This window comes from Sciurus vulgaris, assembly GCF_902686455.1.
Source record: "Sciurus vulgaris genome assembly, chromosome: 7".
Lineage (NCBI taxonomy): Eukaryota > Metazoa > Chordata > Mammalia > Rodentia > Sciuridae > Sciurus > Sciurus vulgaris.
The window spans coordinates 141,780,395-141,801,946 of record NC_136467.1 but is presented as its reverse complement, the minus strand read 5'-3'; the positions used below and the strand labels follow the sequence as shown (position 1 = coordinate 141,801,946).

Here is a 21,552-nt window from a genome sequence, read left to right as displayed (position 1 = left end):
ACTTTTTTCTTTCCTTTCTTCTTTCTGTCCTCACTCCCACATCCGTGACCCCCCACTCTGTTCCTAATGTCAGAATTGAGGAATCGTTTTCCCTCTTGTCATTCATTGCTCTCACAGGTAGCCAGTGCTTCACATGCACAGGAAATAGCAACAGAAGTGGATTGCTCTATTCTTATACTTTCTCGAAAACAAACCTATAACAATTTGTATATGGTGGCTTTGCTACTACTGTTAACATTTGCATGCATATCCACAGTAAAAACCTTGCAAAAATACAACTAAAGATGTGACTTTCTGCTTTCAGGAAATAACCTGCCTCTTTTCCTGGCATTTATTTCTGTTCACAGGAATTTTGAAAATGTCATATCTGAAGTCAAATTCATTGTGGTTTTCTGGTGTGTTTCTTATGAAGTCAAATTCATTGTGGTTTCCCGGTGTGCCTTAAGAATTTTGTAGTGGCATGGAATATATATATATACATATATATATGTATATATATATATACACACACACACACATATGTGTGTATATACACACACATATATATGAAATATATGTGAAAGCTAAAATGTTAGTTACCAGAATTAGAGATGTTCAGTAACAAAACGTGCCATATAATATTGGTACAAACACATGTGCATATATGTTGGCTTTTCTCAAATTGCATAATCCTTATCTAAATGAAGCACAGGTGATTTTGTTTAGAAGTATGGCTTTCTGGAAATGCATCACAGTTTATTACTTTTCTCTAAATTGGTTCAAATTGACTTACATGCTCATTCTATACTCCTGATGGTTACGTTAAAGAAAGAAACATCAAGGAATAATCATTTTACCCACCTAATCTATTTGCAGCTAATCTTCTATAAAATTTTTGCTCTTTTATTCCAAAGTCACATACAAAATGGAGAAGCATGCAATATTGCTGATAGGTGCAGACTGCACAGAAATCAAAATACCAAGCTGACAACTGAAAATATCAAATGTGTGTGCTTCCGAAATGTCTGATTTGATTCAAGGCTTGACTACTTAATTCAGGGTTGTAGGTTGGATTCTAAAATAGGCCAGCTGTATCTTTGAACACAACATCAGAAACTCAGTTGGATCAAGGAAGAGCATCCATTTTCACAATTTGGAAAAACACATCCTATTCCATCTCCTGCATCCTGTCAACAGGAGTCAGTATTTTTTATTGGGCTCAATTTTTGAATTCTTGACATTTTGTTTATACTGGAAAAACATAATTTTGTGGAACACAGAGACATCCTTAATCATACTTGCTCATTCATTTAATTCTAAAAGAAGTGCTGTGTTTTGAATTGGCCCCTAAATTTCCTTTGTTAGAGACTTAATCTGCAGTGACTAATAAAAGATGATTAAGTCAAAAGGGCTCTGCTCTCATTATGGATGAATGTTCCTATCGTTATTGCAGGAGTAGATTGCAGTCAGTTCTGCCTTCTTCTGTTTTTCCTTGTGGTGCTGGGAATTGAACTCAGATTCTTTCACATGCTTGGCAAGTCCTTACCACTGAGCCCCAGTTCCAGCCCAGTTACTCCTGTTCTTGCAGTCTCACTCTCCTTTACACCTTCTACCTTCTGCCTCAGGATGACATAGTACAAAGGCCCTCTCCAGTATCTGGAGGGAAGCTCTTGGTCTTCCCAGTCTCCAGAACTCTGAGCCAAATAAATTTCTGGTCATTATAAATTATCTTGTCTTGGGCATTTTGTTACAGCAGCAGAAAACAGGTTAAGGGAGGAAGGCATTCTTTTTAATACAAAATAAAACATTTGTGGGTATGATACCTGTTTTTCTGAGACCCAGATTTACAAAAAAAAAAAAAAAATGGTTCACTTCTAGAGAAATGGTGAAATAAAATTACCATCATCAGGGCACAACCTATTTGGAGTTTTAACCTGAAATTCACAGGAGACCAACTGGATCATCCAGTATGACCTAATTTCTTGACCCTGGTTCCCTCTTACTATCTTGCCATACTTGAAAATGGAGTGTAAATTCAAGTGAAAAACAGAAAAGAAGTCCATCTAGGAGCTGTAAAACATGTATCTATGCAGTAAATCTATGTACCACTGTGTAATTATAATAACATAAACAACTCCACTATAAGGACATTCACATCAGACCTAATTTCAGGCTGAACTATTATAATGCAATTAACAGCCTCATAGTCCTGTTTTAATTAAGCTCTGTTGTGAAATATGCGGCTTTTGAACCTGTTCCGGCCTGTTCTGTCTGCCATTGAATTACTGTCCTCAACTTGTTTTTCTGCCCAACAATGAATTTCATTTAAGAATTACTGTTCAGGGTCTGGCATTTTGTGAATTCCTCCAAGTTTCTGTGCCTCCAGATTGAGGGCAGCTTTAGCTCTTCCGATGTGTCCTATATGTGTAGTCTCTTGATTCAATTGTCTCAATAGGTTTATTAACTCACGCTGGGCTCTCCTAGAAATGAAGAGACATATTTGATTGGTTAAATGCTAGAAATTTTAGACTACAAGAGAGAGACTTGTGGGGCTAACTTCAGATTATATAGGACACAGTAGCTGTCTCCGATCCATCCCTTCGCAGAAATACCAAGTGAACTCCAATTTTCCATGCCTATTATTTAGTTTGCCAAATAGTTTAACCATTACTCACTAGAGAATGGAAAACAAATGCATCTACAGAAAAATGCAGTTTATAGAAAAATCATATCTTTCTTCCTTCTTGTTAGCCTTCACCATCCCTAGGCAAGAATGTCTACGCTGGCTGGGATTTGCCTTAACAGATCTTTCCCTTCCACTGTTTGGTATTGTCTTAATGACCTGAAATAAAATTAAATGGGCACTTTTACATGTGAATGTTAGCTTGGTGATCACACATCACAGGTCAGTGTGGTGGGTAGCTTATCCCTCAATGGCTAGTTTTCAGGACACAGATTTAAAAGTCAAGAAAACAGAGTTGCTGAGAATAGTGCTCACATCACAGATTGCGCAGAAGTAAGCTACCTGACCTAAGAAAATAGGGACGGACCGTGATTGCTTCATCCCTCCCCACCTCCGTATCCATTCTCTGATCAGCTGCCCTTGAGATTTTGTCCCTGTTATAAAACATCCATGTTCTTCTTCTTCTTTTTCCTTTTTTCTTTTTACCTTGTCCTACTTTCTTAACCCTAGGGAGGATTTTAAGAAGGTTTTAAAGCTAAGCATCCCCAATTGCTTGAGGCTGTCTTTGGTTGTAAGTCAGAACGTGAAGCAATTACCCGCAGGGTAGGGTGTTTTCATGGCCAAAGTGAAAGTGCTCAGTACATCACAGGTACCTGAAGAGGTTCTCCCTGTGTGAACATCTGCCTCATCTCCTTCTAGGGAGGTTTCACAAGTCACTCACCCTCTCTTCTGTTGCTCTCTTTTCTTCCTTTCCAAAAGGAGGCACATTCTCAAACAGCAGTGGAGCATTAGACCTTAACTTGTGGGCACATCTTGCTGCTCCTAGGTGTTCTGGGTGTCCTGATTATCTTGAGAAATGACTACTAGAAATTCTGGAAAGGACCACGAATGCTTTAGTGCTAAACCTTTATGGCTTAAAATGTCTTTCCTAGTTAACCTTCACAGAACCTTGAGACCACCCCACAGGAAGTTAGCAGAATTAGTACTTGGACTGTTACCTCTTATTTCTGCAAAGTTTTCACCCAGACCCATGAGCTGGGTCATGGGTCTGACCCTCACACGTGCCAGGCAAGTGCTCTACCCATGAACTTTTCTGTTGTTGTCATTTTTAATTGACACATTATAATTCTACATATTTATGGGGTACAGTGTGATGTTTTGATACATATATATGTATATAATGCATCATAATCAAATTAGGGTATTTAGCATGTCTATCACCTCATGCACCTGCCATTTCGTTGTGATGAGAGCATTTAAAATTTTCCCTTCTAGCTATTTTGAGACATTTAAGGCAATATTGTTAACTATACTCTACTATGCAATAGAACACTAGAACTTGTCTGACCATGACTTTGTACCTGTTGATCAGTCTCTCCCTACCATTTCCTCCCCAGCCTCTGGTAAATACTCTCTACTTTTATGAGGTCAATTTTTTAGATTTCAGGTATGAATAGGACAATGCAGTATCTGTCTTTCTGCGCCTGGCTTATTTCACTTAACATAATATCCTCTAGGTTCATCCGTGTTACTGCGAGTGACAGAATTTTATCATTTCTATGGGTCGTTAGTCTGCTTTTTCACTTCTGTGACCAAAATATATGAGACATTTAGAGGAGGAAAAGTTTATTTTGAGCTCATGGTTACAGAGATTTAGTCCAAGGTCAACCAACTCCTCTGCTCTGGGTTCCTAGGTGAGGCAGAATATCCTGGCAGAAGGGTGTGGTGGAGGGAAGCAGCTCAGTTCATGATGGCCAGGAAGTAGAGATAGAGGAAAACTGGCTGCTGGGAAGAAATACCCACCCCAGGGAACATCCCCACTGATCTACCTCCTCCAGCCACACCCCACCCGCATACAGTTACCACCCAGATAATTCATTTACTGGGATGAACTGATCAGGGTATGGCTCTCACAATCTTATCATTTCACCTCTTCATGTTTCTACATTAGCACAGGAGCTTTTGGGGGACACCTCATATCCAAACCATAATATGGATAATATTCAGTTATATATACGTACCACATTTCTTTGTTCATTCATCCATTGATGGACACTTACATTGATTTCTTATCTTTGTTTTCTCCTTGACACCCAACTCAAACCTCACTTTGTAAGTTTCTTTCTGCACATTTGTCACTATCAAACTTATTTTAAAAAAAATACTTTTTAGTTGTAGATGGACCCAATACCTTTAATTAATTAATTAATTTTTATGTGGTGCTGAGGATTGAACCCAGTGCCTCACACGTGCCAGGCAAGCGCTCTACCAGTGAGTCACAACCCCAGACGTATCAAACTTATTTGAAGTTAAATGTGGGTCAATGTCTTACTATGATTTCCTGCTAGATTTTTAGTCTTTGGGCGTGTTTATATTGTCTCGAAATCATATCTGTTAAAGGATTGTCTGTTTTTAATCATATTAGATGTCTCTCTTTTATGTTCTTTAAATTCATTCAGGACATTTACAACTTCTTTTCCTGTCGATCCAGATTTTAATTAGGCCTTTTTATTTCCAAAAAAAAGTCACTAACTAGAATCTTCAGAGTTTATTGTTAATAATAGACCTGAATTTAATAGCAATTAGCCAGAATTTTCTTTCATATTATTAAATCCATATTTCTGATGATTTAAAGTATTTGTAAGTCATGTTAAGAGGAGTTAACTTTGAAATAGATACACATTTGATATGGACTTTCCGGAACAATAGATGAAAGCTTTCTGCTTCAGAAAGAGCTAGTGAGGAAATAATCCCTTTAAAGCTTTCCTCTATTTCTGAAACTAGGGGTACCTGTGAGTATGGGAATTGGAAATTTTAGAAATCTACATAGCTCAGAAATTGCAGATAACCAAAGCATCTGAAGACCAGACGTTTCGTCAACCAGGAACAAATTTTAAAGGGGTATAGTCTAATCTCCATCCCCAATATTTTAAACACGCAATAGAATAGTGTCTTTCAACTCATTCATAATTCAATTAACATTAATGAAGGCCCCACAGGGTACTTTGTATTAGACAATGAAATCATTACCTGAGAAAACCTACCAGAGAATAAAGTCCAATAAGTACAAAAGTCAGAATTGCCACAAAGAAAAAATAGTCAGTAAATACACGCAACATGCAAATATCCTGGCCTGTGCACCTCAGGAGAAAGGATCTTTAATGCATCATGTCCACTGTTTTAGTGGTGTCAGAAACTTAGACCCTAGCACAAGTACAAGTAAGTTAGAAAGAGCACAGAGTTCTTTTGGATGAGAAAGCACAAACACCCATTCATAAAACCACCCGTAAGCATTTTTGTTAATCAACACTGTCATTGTTACAGCCTGCTTGATCTTCCTACTTTGGGTTAATATGAGAGCCAATTACAGCTTCATCTGTGTAGAATTAACTTTATGGAGCACACACCGGGGATTTGTCTATCTTCACTATTTAGATATATGCCATAAAAATATGCATGGAATTGAGTGCAAGTACTGCAGATGGCAGAGACTTTCAGATTTATTGTAAAATCATTTAAAATCGGTTATGCTCTTGCCAGAAGTTAATTAATTTTTTTTTTTTTCTGTTTCTTTCTGGGGTTGGGGGGTTGGGGTGGGGGGGCTTTGGTTCTCACTAGGTGGCAGTGTACGATTACATCTGGAAAAGCCATGGCATCAAGTCCAGTGTCTCCAGCTGTGACCTCCAACATCTGAATGAAATCTCTGGGTCTGCACTTGGTCCAGAAGAGATTACTTCTCATGTGTCTATATACACTGTTTATCCCAGTGGCTTCCAAGAACTCTACCGCCATTTTCTCAGGCTGCCTGGTGGTGCTATTGTTGAGGTATGTGTATTTGAAAATATTTTCCTGCGACTGATTGTAGTGCATGAATGTATAGATATGAATATACATAAATATGTGTGTGATTTCAAAGGCTTCAATGTTACTTTGCAAACATACTATAACTAAGGTTTCTAATGCTGTAGGGGGCTTGAGAAAGTATTTCAATTTTTGCCTAAATACACAAAGATAACACATCGGGGGAAAAGTTTCTGTTTGTAACTGTATCTTAAGACTTCCAAGAACCAAATCAAGTGACATACTTCAGAATTCTGCCTGTGATAACTTCTACTCAAGTTACATTAGTAAACATTGCAGGTTGATTAAAAAACAAAAAGATAGAGAAAGAGAGAGAGTTTTGAGTCATGGACACTTGCATATCTTAAGAAATGCACAATCCTTTGCTTAAAAGAGCTCACATAAAGTGAATGAGGTGGTAACATTTTATCCCCATACCCCAGAAAAATCTTTAAAGATATAGAAGCATACGTGATCTATAAATATTTAAAAATATTTTTAAAGCAGCATTTTGCAAAGATCTTAGAGTCAAATTTTCTCCTAAGAAAGTCCATCTTCAGATGGGCTGATTTTGAGTTTTAAAAGAAATTTCATATTACAACATATTCTTGGTGTCTAAATTCATAGTATGTTAACATCTGAGGCTCTGTCTCGTTATCCTAAGTGTTGTTGAATGGTAAAGTCGGAGGGAGTGTTATTATTTGGTGGAAATGAACAATGCAGGAGGAAGAAACTCAAGATATATAGTGCATTTGGTTCTCTGGTCTTGGTGGTATCCAAATTACTTAAAAGTGGCCTAATACTAGTTATCCAGAATCAGAAGGATATTTCTATTCCCACTACCTTCCCCTTGAACTTTAGTCATTATTTTGTTTTAGTTGTGAGGTTGATGGGAGTGTGTACTGATAAAAATTCCCTTTCAACTTAACCTTGAGGAAATTTCAAATTGTTCAGAGCCCAGTCTTGCAGATAGGGGACATCTCCTTTCTACTACATCAGTGTTCCACATTATTTCCACACTTAAATGATTACATAGTCATTTTACTAAGAAAGACACAAATGGGCCAGGAAAGATTCCCCCTCAGCTCACCCAACTGGTGCCCTTACCGAGGCATAACATAAGAAAGAACTGTACATATCCTAGGAAAGCAGCAGGTAAGCAGGAGACGATTGTATCCATTGTCATTCTTTGGGAGTGTGGGTCATGGGTTGCTATTGGCATGTTTGCACAGGATTCTTCTCAGACTTCTGAAACATTTGCTTTAGAAACCTTTTTTGCAGAACAAACTGCTGGGATCTACCTTTTTACCAAATTTACACAATGTGTTTAAATATGTGTGTGCTGAAATAAAATGAAAAGCAGACATGCCAGTGCCCTCTTTCTGTTATAAAACATTCTCCTATAGCCTGGGGCCCAGGGAGAGAGCCCAGGTAGCAGGTGTTGGGGGTCTCAAGAACACAGCAATGACCAGGGTCCTTTGATTGACTCTTTCATTTGCTCCATGACCTTGGCTCAGTCATTTCTTACTACTCTATTTCCTTACCTGTAAAACTGGGTCATGAATACTTATACTACCCGACTCACAGGGATTTGGGGCAGATTAATGAGATAACATCTGCAAAACACTTTTATCTCTTTTCTGTTTTTAAAACATGCACTAAAGATCACAAAGTATTATGGATCACAAACAATTAGATACATTCTACTTCTAAACATCTTTTCAAGGGCTCATAATAGCATTATGCTAAAAATATGATAACTTTACTTCTGGAGGAATTCTGAGGTGAGAGCATGGGATTATAGACCCATTTGATTTCCATGCTATTGTCTATTATGACAGTGTGCCTGGGTGTTAGTAGGATCCTGTGATCAGCTGAAATTCCAGCAGATACAAAACAAGCTTTCTCCCTTTTCCACATCTCAGCAGATACACAGGGTCTAGCCCATTCTTGGGGACATAGTTTATACCTACCTGTTTATTTCTTCATGCTTGACTTGATCTACTTCCTCTTCTATGAAATCTTTGAAATCGTTCTGAACTGAATTATCCTCCTTACCCCTGCTCTCCATTTATAGAGAGTACTGGATTCTATTCTTTAGCCTTTCTAAACTTGTTTCCAGTATTAACTTGTGCTTATAAAGGACAAAAACCATAAAATAAGACCTGTCCCAGAGCAAATTGAGGATTAGGCAATTCATTTGCAGGCACCTGTCTGGCTATTCAGTCATCTTCCTTCTTTCCTTTCTATCCCTCCTAACCCCTAACAGATTTCGCCAGGTCTATTATTGGCCTTTTGAGCTACAAAACCTGAATTGGAAGGGATTCTGGACCGGTTTTCTGAGACCTCAGTGAGAAAGAAGTCTAGGTGTAATCTGTCCCTATATGTATGCATTGGAAAGAAATTTTAAATATCAGCATATAGGTAGATTATATTTTCTGGGTGAAAGAAATTAACTTTTTAAAATAATGGTTTATGAGCTGTTCTTGCCTTAAAGTTGAAGTCAACCCTTGAATTTCTTATCTTTGTATTAAGTACAGAATCAATGCTTAAGAAAATTTATCAAATTGTACTGAAGTTTTGGATTCCAAATTATACTACATGATCGGTAATTAGGCACCATGAGATTCTTACCATCAATGCTCACATTATATTAATTGAAGTAACATGAACTTAAGATATAATTTAGACCCCATTGGAGCTATGGTAAGATTCATACCACATTTTGGTCAAATATTCTGATGTGGGAAGAAACAGTCTCCTGTGTCTGGACCTACTTTATTTACAAATCAAATATAGCAAGATATATGAAACAAAAGCTTCGTCCCCAGAACCTAAACCTTATTCTCAAAGATTTTATGGTGGTTTTTAAACACAGTCTGTAGTAATCTAAGTTCGTTTTGCATGAACACAGCTCTAACTTACAATTGGAGTGATTTCTAAGCCTTTTCTAATTCTGTTTATTAAATATAGGTCAGATATTAACCTTTCCCTCCCTTTTAAAATTCTCAATAAGATCTTTGAATTGGAAGCAAATACCTTTGAGGTTCTATTTGCATGGAAAGCTACACTTCTGGAAAAGAATGCACTCTCAAAAGATGTCCTATTTCATGAGTCTTCAATGAAAGTTCTATTCCAAACAGAATTTCCCATGGATTTGCATTTGTAATATTTTGCACCCACCTTATGACCTAATGCAATACTCCTCTTAGGGTGTTCTACATTTTTTTGCTTTTAAAGAAAAATTCCCTTTCTGCTTGTCAGAGGTGGTCATCAGTCCATGTATGAGGAGCACCTCTCCTTTGTTCTATAGTACATGGATTCCATGGGGTCTCCACAGAGCAACTGTGTGGTCTCTTTGTTGGATGGTAGGGTTATCCTGCAGTGTTCTGTAAGGACGAAGTTACTGTAAAGTTTTTAGAGCTACAAAACCTAGAAACCCAGGCAAGACTGGCGCACTTTCATCAAGTTACAAATAAGCTTCCGGATCCCAGGGTATCAGTTGCAATTAAGAAAGTCCTTGGAGCATTAGTTGGGGTGGAATGGGAAAACGGGATTTTTTTTTTTTTTTTTGTCATTAGAGGCAGTGTCGCCTGGTGGTCTGAGCAGAGAACTGGGAGCCAGGAACTCAGCGATCTAAGGAGGCTCTGTGAAGCCCTCCTGCACAGCTTTAGGCAAGCAGAGGGGTCTCAAGAGGCCAGCCTCACCTACTTTGAAGCTCCCATCTGCAGAGCTCCTTACCCAGGGCCAGGGGATGCACAGCAGGAGGCCTGATTCCTTGTCTGCAAAATTAGAATATTAATACTTGCCTCAATAACAGATTAACCAATTAGTGATTAAGTGTTCTGCTGATAGAAAGCAGCAGGAGAAGAGAGGAGAAAACGAAAAACTGAGACACAATTTTATTATTTTATTATTATGGGTTTTCCTCCACTCTGGGTTTTTCTGCTGCACCGGGAATCCAGGGCCCACAGAGTCCCCAGAGCAGGTGTGCAGAGGCTGGCCTTAGCTTTTATCCCCCTCTGTGTGAAGACAGCAGAGGAAGCTGACCATCCTGCAGGTTCACAGGAAGCTTTCAATAAATGGGGAGGGGACCCCAACTTGTCCTTGGGTCAATGAATTGCAGAACAAAACCTTAAATGATAATTGAGAGATTTTTCTGCTTTAGTCAGTCTGTTTTAATTTGTTATGTAGCCTATTTGAAAATTCTTATATCCATGTTCTACAAATAACCATTTCACAGAGTGTGAAGGATGGGGGAAGGGAATCACACAGTAATTCGGAAGAGGAATTAACAGGAAAATATAGAACCGTGGAGCCTATAAACCACATTCATTAAACTAGTACAAATTTTTGATCATATTATACATTTTCAAAGATAAAACTACCCCATCATTTTTTTTTTCCCTTTTGTTGAAAGTCTGGCACATGGAAGAGAGAAAAAGTCATTGTGCATAGACTTAGACTGCTCTGAAGTTAACATGAAAATTAATTCACTCACACAAAATGGAAGAAAGTCACATCTTCACTCTGCAGACTCTAAGACACTTGACATTTTGTGCCCAACACCTGTGTAAGAAGAAGTAGTTTTTCCTTTGGGCCCATTATACTTATAAGACAAAATTGAAAATATTAATTAAAAGGAAATAGCACTTGCAATGCTTATGGCTTTGCATAGGATAATGCTAAGAATACACTAATATCTTTTATTTCTGACTCTCAAACTCAAAGTTAATAGTTGCCACTTCTATTGATCATTTAAAATAAGGTTCTGGTAGTATTTTGCCTTTTCCTTTTACTAAGAATAATTGTGTGTTTTAACTAAACTGTTGAGGATTATCATTTTGCTCTATCTAAAACTCAGACCTTAGTATAAGCAATTTTTTTTAAAAAAGAAGAATGCAAGAGCAAAGTGAAATTCAATTATCAGACTAGAATTAGAACATGTCACAGGACAACTTTGTGACATAAAACAATGGAAAGGCTTTCATAAAAGTATTTACTTTATGCATGTACTTTTGCACATAAAATAAACTTATATGATTTTAATCAGGGTTTCACGGGATTAAACATACTTTATAGGACATGTATGCAAAATGAACCCAGGCTAAGTGACTGTGTTTTCTTCTTTTTATATTCTTTTGTTGTTTTATATTATCATTAAATAATTGTTGCATATCATTGTGGAAGAATTTGTTCCACAATTTCCAAAAATTGTTATTTTTACTCCATATGTATAAAGTTAGTAAATATATAAAATATAGGAATTTGGGTCTCCTTGAAAAAACTTGAAAATATTAATCCCATATGTATTTGCCAAAAGAGGTGATTTTATTCGTCCATAATAATTAGGTTAGTACAATTGCCGTGTAAGGGTTAGCTTCCCAAAAAAACTAAGAAAGAAGCTTCTTGTCTTTGACTTCATTTATCATTGTTTAAGTATTATTGGTAAACTTAAGAGAAAAAATTGCAGCTTTTTTTAACCTAAAACTGTAAATTTTAAATGATACAATAGTTTTAAGAAATATTTTTAAGAAATTCAGTTATTAAAAAAGTTCTTTCAATCATAAAGTATATAATATTAACTTTGAATGACTAAGTTAATTTTTTCTAGCTATGTGTGGTTTCCTTAGAAAAGCATGGAAACTATTTTGATTGTATTTACTATATGTTGAGATGTGATTGTTAGCAACATTTAAAAATTCTATGAATCTTTCCTAAAATAACTATCATTGTCCAATCTTATACATTTTGTCTAGATTCACTTGTACTTTATTTAGTAGTAAACAATCATTAATAATTCCTGATTTAAATTGACTCACACTTTTAATTTATATATATAAGAAAAATCACAGATACATATTTTTGAAAAACTCTTACCTGTAAAATGATTTATATAATTTTTGATTTATCTTGAATCTCCAAGTAATTGAAACTTATGAAAGCTATACATGAGAATTATTCTATTATTATATTCAAGACTGTCATAAAAAGTAAGTGTGATATATTGGATAAGAAAACTTCCTTCGATTCTAAGTCACAGGAATTGTTTCAAAAAGTGTAAAGAAGAGTTCAGAAAATAAGCCTTAACATAAGAACTAAAATCCATGATTAAATGTTTAATAAAAACATTATGGAGGTGAAGGATTAAATGTTCATTGCACAATTGGTAAAGACTGATTGCTTTTATCTTAAGCAAAAATGTGTTAATTTCTAGTTTTATATATGTTTTGTCTTATTGAGTTGGACTTTGGAAATAATATCTTATGGGGTGACCTAAATATGAAAGAATTATTTTCATGCTTCTTTTTACTTGTTAATTTTAATTTACTATAATATTTGGAAAATTTTAAGATTTTTGCATTATAAATAAGTTTGAAATCCTTGAATTCTGAAGTCAATGTTTACAATGAGCTTTTTCAGAATATTTAATTTTTATTCTATTTCATTTGACAAGACTGCCTAACACTGATTTCTTAAAAGATCAAAGAAAATTCCCTCATGGAAAAGAAAAGTGAAATAAAACAAATAATCCTATCCATTATTATATCTTCTCATACTTATGAACAGAAATACTACCAAAATATTTTGATATATTTTGTAATTGTGTCAGTGTGATTCTGAGAACTATCTACAAATGTATCGATCAATTCTCTTTAAGAATCCATAGACAGTATTTGTCCTATTTTAACTTATGAGACAAAGTCTTTCACAATTACATGAAATAGTTAGTTAATGGTAATGTAAAACAATGTAAAAAAAAGAAAACAGTTACTTAGTATCAGTTCATTTTATATATGTAGCTTATATATTATTTTTAATCTCATATGAAACTGATACAAAATCATATAAGTTATTTTATGTATGAAATCACATAGTGTATGCTCCATGACACTTAAAAGGAATGAAATAGTAATAGTAGCTTATTTTCTGAAGTGATCTTGACACTAATGCTAAATTACAACTTGGAAACATCTAGCATTTTTACCTTTATGAGAAAAGGCTTTTTACATATTTAACATAATTCCAGGGAAAATAAACTGGAATTATGTATCGAGATATGTACACTGTAACCGAGGGGCATTTATTTTCCCCTGTAGAATACTTAAAATGATTTTATTGCCATTTTGTGTCATTTTCTAAAGGATATAAAATACAACCAGTAAACAAACTAGACTTTAGATTTAAGGTGACAGCTGCTCCTTCAGAAGCAATATTCAGATATTTAATCTTAAGAACATTGAATATTTTACAACCCAGTAAAGTATACTTTTGCAAAAACGAAAGAACTGTGTGCTTTGGCTTCTGATTTTCTCAGCTGGGATGATCGACACAGCCACCAATACAAACACCTATCATCTTTAAATCCCCGAGAATAAATCCAAATGTTGGTCTCTTGCTTATTTAACCATTTGAGAAAAACCAACATAAGTGCCTCTACTTTTTCAAAATGCAAAAAATCCTTTCTCTAAAACAAGGTTGATTCAACCTATAACATAGAGATGTCATAGTGTTTCTAGTTCTGTTTTTGAAATCTACAGCTTTCACCTGATTTCAATCGATCCTGCCCTTTGCTGAGCTGCAGGGCTTTAAGTATAACATCTGGATTCCATCGAGGAGAACATCTTCTTCATTTGAAAACCGTAATGGGCTTTACCTCCAAATATTGCTGTCTGCTCACTCAGTGAGCTAATGTTTTGAATACCTAAGTCCTGTGTTGAGTGGAAAATGAAATCAACATTTACTTCCAGAATCTTTCCAGTGTTCCTCCTCCTCCTCCTAATTTCTTTAACCATGTTCATAATGACCTCTCACTGAAGTTTTATCAATATTGTATAATTTTGGCAGCCAATCTGACCCATCTCACCAGCCTGATTGTAAATAATGTCAGTTTAAATTTTTTTCCAGTCAGCCGCTTGAGAATAGATCTAACCTTATTAGCAGGCAATTAACCACCTCTCTCTTAAGACCTGCTTTAGCCAGAAAAGTTAAGTCCAGATACTTTACGCCAAAGAAAGCCAGCTGCAACCACAGACTGGCAGGAGTTTGCACACTCTGTTGCCTGAACTGTCATAGTGCCATCAACGGACCCTGGCTCTGCAGCCTGAAAGACCCTTGCCTGTCTCTGCAGACATTGTTATCTCCTTGGGCTGTCTGGTAGGTTCAGACGGTGTACCAGAAGTAACTTTCCTCCAAAAAAGTTGATTCTAATAGTTTTCCCCCATTTTTGTTGTCCTTATTACTTTTATGGAGGGGTAGAATTTAGAGTTCCTTACTCTGCCACGATGGTACATATCTTAACCAAAGTTCTGACATTGGAAGAACTAGGTCAAAGAATATGGGAATGTGAAAGCGTAGATGGTGTGTGTGAGTGAGTGTGTGTGTGTGTGTGTCTATTAAATATGTGTGTACATCTTTGCATGTGTGTGTGTAAATTGCCATCAGAAATTTGAACAAATGTGTAGTCACAACTGGAGTGCACGAAGAAGCTACCAGCACTTTGATAATCTTGAGCCATCGTGTTAGAAACTACATTTTCTCTAGCTTAATTGAATAATGTGTTTGAAATATCAAACTGCATGGATATCATAGTGCACTATCCTTTTTCTGCCTTTAAAACATGCTGCATGACTAAGTTGCCTTTTCTTTTTTTTAAAGCGTGGCACATTTAAGGACAAGTTTGTCATATGTTTTAAATTCTTCCCAATATTTGTTTTCTGACATTTCTTTCCATTAATTAATGTGATCCATAAAATAAAATAATCAATACAACTATAATATTCTGCTTATTTTTCCAGCATACATCATTTGAAATAAACATATGAGTTAAGATAAAATTTAAAATATTCTAAGATCTCTTTAACATCACTTGGCTGCAATTGGAAAGGGAACTGTCCTACACAGAGCTGAAAAGTGACAGCAAAGAAGTTTCTTGAGCAAGTGCAATTGAGGCTAGTTAAATGTTCCTTCACTCTTTCCTGAATCCGTCAGGCCAAAGTATATTTGTTAATTTGATGCGTATCTCCTGTGCAAACATATCATTTTATATAAGTGCATATTTGATACATTATAGTGGTGGCCATGATGAGGATAGTGGCAATAATTAAAATGGCAGAAGGAGGTTAGAAGAATCCGAGTAAGCTGGAAGACTACATGCTGCTGGCCCATGATCCAGATGCTCTGCAGCTGGGTAGCCAAGTGCTTCCAGATGAGTAGTTCAGATGATAACAAGGAAGTCCCTCAAACTTCCTGCAAGCAAAACCACTCCTGCCTCCACTCTTCTCCTTGCCAAAGCACTCTGGACTCTTTAAGGAATTTGTATTGATAAAGTGGTACTTGTGAGTAAGGAGACATCCCCACAATTCATTTCCTAAAAGATAGGATTGAGGTTTGTACTCTGAATCTCATCCTCAACAGCAAAGAAAGCTTGTAAATGACAAGGAACTTAGGAGAAAGTGACCTTGTCGTTTTGGAAAGCATAATTCTAGTGAAGGCTGAGTGCTGTCCAATTTGATATCTGCAATGTGCATTTTGGAAGTTCAGAGAGGAATTGGCATGATGGATCTAAACGGAAAGGGATTTCAAGAGGCATGAAAAGAGCTCTAGAATTCTAATGCTGACATGCATTTTTAGACAGCATGGATGAGAAAGAAGAGAATGCATTTAGTAAGCTTCTTGGGCACAGAATGCTTCCCAACAAGATTTTAAAAGATCAGGTGCAAATATTTTAAAAGAGTTTAGACTTTAGAAGATCAAGTACCAAGATGAAGAAAGAAAGGTACATACTGAAGAGGAAATGCAGGGGATGCTTAGGAAGAACGACAGGGAAGCAAGTGAAGGCAAAGAATGCCCTCGAAGGTACCAGTTAGAGAAGCTGGCTCTGCGGAGGTCTGTGAAGAGATTCCATAGTACAGGAGAAATCATGGGGTCCAGGGGTACCTAGTTTCTCAGCACTACTGTGTCCAGCACCTGACCCATTTCTGCTAATCCATAAAGGGTTTTTATTAACTCGAATAGGAATGGTCATAGCTGTTCTGATGGGTGGTGGCATTCAGAATGACAACGGATGTTTTCAAATCTCTTCTCTCTTTCATCTGTGCTGCCTTCATTCTTGGGAATGCTTTCTTCATATGAAAGCATTATTTCAGATTTTTACCACTCCTGACGCTCATTATCTTGGAAGGAAGGTGATTTTCTTTTCCAGGATTCCAAACCAGTATCCATTCGCTATTTGCCCACCCTGGGAAGAGCCTTTCTGGGGTAGCTATGGAATTTACGGGCTCCTTAGGGGATGCAGAAGTCATTCTAGAAGGAGAAAATGGCTTCTGGAACCACAGCTTATCTGATAAGCAGATGTCTTCTCTGCTATCTGGAGACATACATTCGACTTGCCCCTTAGTATGCAGACAGATGTGGCTCCCTGCCTTTCTCATCTGGATGACTTTCAGTTCAAGAGTTCATAAGTGTGGGGTGGCGGGGGAATAAGCCCTTAGCGGAATGCTCAAGAATGTTAGATACCTTCAAGATGTAGGAGAGACATATGAAGTCAGTGAAATTGGTGATTATTATAAACAGTCCAGAAGAAAACCCAAACTGTGTGTGATGAGTTGAACAGCATGTTGGCGTCGCTGCCAGCTGTGGTCCAGGACAATTAGTCTTCTGTATACAGAAACTTCTCTAGGGACAGTGAGTTCCTATTAAAAGGAATGCTAGGCTGTGTGTTCCCTGACTGTTTTTGTTTTCTATGCATTTCATCAAACAAAATTTATTCAAGGCATGAACGATTCCCAGTCTTATTTTTGATTTTGGCATTTTCGATTTCAGTAGAATCAGAAAAATTTGCTTTTCCAACATATCTTAATTGCTTATTATGACTCTGTTTTCTGTGTAATTATTATTGTTGCATATTTTATATTAAATTATTTTATATTTTTAATAGGGTTGTTGTAAAATTGTTGTCAAGGACAGAAATGAAACTGAACCAGAAAGTCTAAATTATGCAAAACTGTGGAATTAGGATAATATGACATCTCACGGGATTTCTAGGTTATGATTTTTCTCCCAAGGGTAAAAATAGGAAAAAAAGTAGCCACTTTTTGTCATTCTACCTAAAATCTTTCTTCAAAATGTGTTAAGTTAATGCTTTGCTCATTTTATCCCCATTTTTTAAGGTGTTAGGTGATATCAGTGCCTTGAAGTTTGTCCAAAGAGAAGTGATCACAGCTATTCAGGAATGCATAACTGAAATGGACACTGTACTGGAAGAATCGTTTGATATTAAACAAGAGGAATGGAAAGGATCCATTAATATAAAAAGGTATTTTTTTCTGCTGATTATACATTTAATTCAGCCAGGCATGATGGTGCACACCTGTAATCCCAGCAACTTGGGAGGTTGAGGCAGGAGGATTAAGCCTAAAGCCAGCTTCAGCAACTTAGGGAGGCCCAAAGCAATTCAGAGAGACCCATTTCTAAACAAAATGTAAAAAAGGGGCTGGGGATGTGGCTCAGTGGTTAAGCACTCCTGGGTTCAATCCCTGGTACCAAAAAGAAGGAGCCTCTACCAACTGAGCTGTCTCCCCAGCCCAATAACAGGTATTAGAACAACTAGAAGTCATGACCATATCAAATAGGTTCTCTGAGAGAATGGAAACCATTTTCATCTTGCTTAGCTCAGAAAGAGCTACTTTGACTACTCTGGAATTTGGAGAGGAATGGGATTATTTCTAACACTCTTGGGAGCAGTTTTCTTTCATATGGAGGGAATGAGGGGCGTGATTAGAAGACAATAAGATCAAATCCCAATAAATTCCCTCTTCCCTTTGTGTTTCTGGAAAATATCACTTACTTTTTCCCTATAAGGAACTTTAAGGGAAAAAAAGTGAAAAGAAAATTTAAACAACAACATCACCAAATAAACCAAATCACTTAAGTATGTTGGTTTGCAGGGCTTACATTTTGTACTCTAAGATGATAGCAACCAAGGGCAAATTGGGTAGCTCAGATTGGGGCTTTTGGCATGCTTTTCAGCTCTTCCTAAAGAGATCAAAGTAGACCACCACTTTTAATTCCTTATATAATCTCCTTTTCTCTTGACTCCCTTGCTTTCTTCTCTTTCAACTGAAGGTTCAGAGTGGGACTTATTATCAGAAATGGACGATGAAGTATCAGAGGGTTCATAAGTCATAAAAAGCCCTGTATCTTTAAGAATCCTCTGTCTGCATGATAAAGCCACATATACCATGACTATCAAGGCCCTGGGACCTTCCCCACATCTATGAGGAAGTTGGAGATCAAGTACCTTTTTAACCATATCCTTAAACAGAAACCATGTTTATTAGAGGGCTCAAAAAAGATACCTACTGTGAATGGGGTAGTTTTCTTAATTTCTGTTTCAGTGGATTCATTACTGATGTATAGGGATGTGTTTGATTTGTGGGTATTGATTTTATATCCTGCTACTTTGCTGAATTCATTTATTAGTTTTAGAAACTTTTTGGTGGACTTTTTGGGATCTTCTAAATGTAGAATCATGTCGTTAGTAAATAGGATAATTTGAGTTCTTTTTTACCTATTTGTATACTTTTAATGTCTTTCTTCTATCTAAATGCTCTGGCTAGAGTTTCTTTTTTTTGGGGGGGTGGGGCTGGGGATCGAACCCAGGGCCTTATGCTTACAAGGCAAGCACTCTACCGACTGAGCTATCTCCCCAGCCCCTGGCTAGAGTTTCAAGGACAATGTTGAATAAAAGTGGTGAAAGAGCAATTAAAGAAATGCAACTCGAAACTACATAAGATTTCACCTCACTCCAGTCAGAATAGCAATTATCAAGAACACAAGCAACAATAAATGTTGGCAAGGATGTGGGGGAAAAGGTACACTCATACGTTGCTGGTGGGAACACAAAATGACGCAACCATTATGGAAAGCAGTGTGGAGATTCCTCAGAAAACTTGCAATGGAACCACCATTTGACCCAGCTATTCCACTGCTCTGTTTATCAAAGAGCATACCAATGTTTAAAATCAGCATACCACAGTGACACAGCCATATCAATGTTTACAGCAGCTCGATTTACAATAGTTAAACTATAGAATCAACCTAGGTGTCCTTCAACAAGTGAATGGATAAAGAAAATGTGGTATATACTACATATGTATGTCTATGATAGAATATTAGCTTTAAAGAATTAAATTAAGACATTTGCTAGTAAATGGATGAAGTTGGAGAATATCATGCTAAGCAAAATAAGCCAGTCCCAAAAAACAAAAGGCCTAGCGTTTTCTCTGAAATTCAGATGCCAATTCACAACATGGGGAAGGGCACTAGGGAAGAATAGAGTTACTTGAAATTTAGGTAGAGGGGAGTGAAGGGAGGGGAAGGGGTATGGGGGTAGGAAGGATAGTAGAGTGAAACTGACCAGTGTGATCCTACAATATGTATAATCAGAAAAATGAGAAATTATACTCCATTTTTGTATGATTTATCAAAATGGATAAATGCATTCTACTGTCATATAACTAATTAGAACAAATAAAAATTTTTAAAAAGAAATACTTGGAAACTAAAAAAAAAAAAAAAAATTGGATACCTATAATTAGAAAACATGTGAACACATCCAATCCTGGTGTTTTTTCAATCCCTAGCTTAAATCTTGATCTAACTATTATGATATCAACAGTCTAACATAAGAAGTTTGCATCAAGGATTACATCTGTTATTCTTTGTGTTGGCAGAAATTACCATGTGTATATACTGTCTATATTTTTTATCCTTTATAGCTATTGTGGAAGGTCAATCAACATACATTAATATGTCTGTCAACAGATCGCAGCTTCACAGAAATGAATAAACTTCATAGACACATTTTAATAGTTGACATGATTGTACCTGCTCACTCAATCACCAGGCTCCCATCTGCTAAAAGGCATCAATAGAACTACCTGCCAATTTTATAGGTCTTCACTTCTATTTATATTGCCCACACTAAAATTTAAGCCCTATGAGGGCAAAGAGAACTTTCTGCTTTATTTACTTTTATCTGCCCAGTTTCTAATACTGTTCTTTGAACTACTAAGTGCTCAGTACAATATGTTGGATGAAAGAATAAACAAGGCATATCAAGTTTCACTTAAATTTGTATCTAATAAACTATAGGACAGTGAATTAAATGAAACAAAAAAGAGCTCAACAGTCAATAAATTGATATTTTTTTTTCCTTTTCATGTTTCCTTCAGGAGATTGGTGGCCCCAATGGAAGGATGAGTATAAGTAGGAGGACCAATATTTTCTGTCTCCAAAGGATGCTCCATGAATGCACTATGTGTTCTAATCTAAGTTGTCTTCTACTACATTACTGCAATGCATGAGTTTTTCAGTATTTTAAAACACAGGTCTGTGGAGTGTTTTGTTACCGTTGTTGCTTTATATTTGTTTCCTTTGCCACTGAGCTCATCTTGTTGAATATAAGTTCAACATTTGATTTTGTCTAAAGCTTTAATAAAATTATATATTTATATAGGTGTGGAATAGAGGTAAAAAATTTTTTTCATGAATTCTCTCTTATTGGAAAGGACCCTTTTGATGTTTATAGACTCAATGCTATATATCCCAATATAACACTGAAATAAAATTTTGGCACTGTCTACATCTCGAGTAAACACTACATTTGCATTAGCAGTGAAATAACCTATTCAATTTTGACTTTTGGGGGTGTATTTTTGTGTAGTCAGTTTAAGAAAAATAAAGAAAAAAAAATGGAAGTCTTTATTCTTATGATTGATTCCTCTTATTTTATGTGTTCCTTTATGAACTGCAAATAATAATTCTGTGGACAAAGAGAGATGAGAGTAATATCTGTAAACAGATACTCAGCAAGAATAGAGTTCCATTGTGACAGGTGCCAGTGAAATGTCCCGTCAGGAAGGAGTACACATATTTATATTCAGTGCAAAATATTATTTCAAAATCTCAGATAGGTTTCTGGGGAACTGTATACCTGTGAATTCAGTCACCAGGTTTTTATTTAGAACACTGAGGATAATTTATAA

The 21,552-nt window shown here is 36.3% G+C and overlaps 1 protein-coding gene across 1 annotated transcript in view; it reads left to right on the top strand.

Annotated features, from left to right (window-relative positions):
* Positions 1 to 21,244, top strand: part of LOC306665941 (uncharacterized protein) — a 158,677-nt gene extending 137,433 nt beyond the window's left edge. Inside the window, exons 6-8 of the mRNA XM_079147604.1 lie at positions 6,281 to 6,487; positions 17,674 to 17,819; positions 20,740 to 21,244. Of these exons, the coding sequence (XP_079003730.1) occupies positions 6,281 to 6,487; positions 17,674 to 17,819; positions 20,740 to 20,767 (381 nt within the window). The 3' untranslated portion in view covers positions 20,768 to 21,244. The remainder of the gene's footprint in view (positions 1 to 6,280; positions 6,488 to 17,673; positions 17,820 to 20,739) is intronic.
* The last annotated feature ends 308 nt before the right edge of the window (positions 21,245 to 21,552 follow it).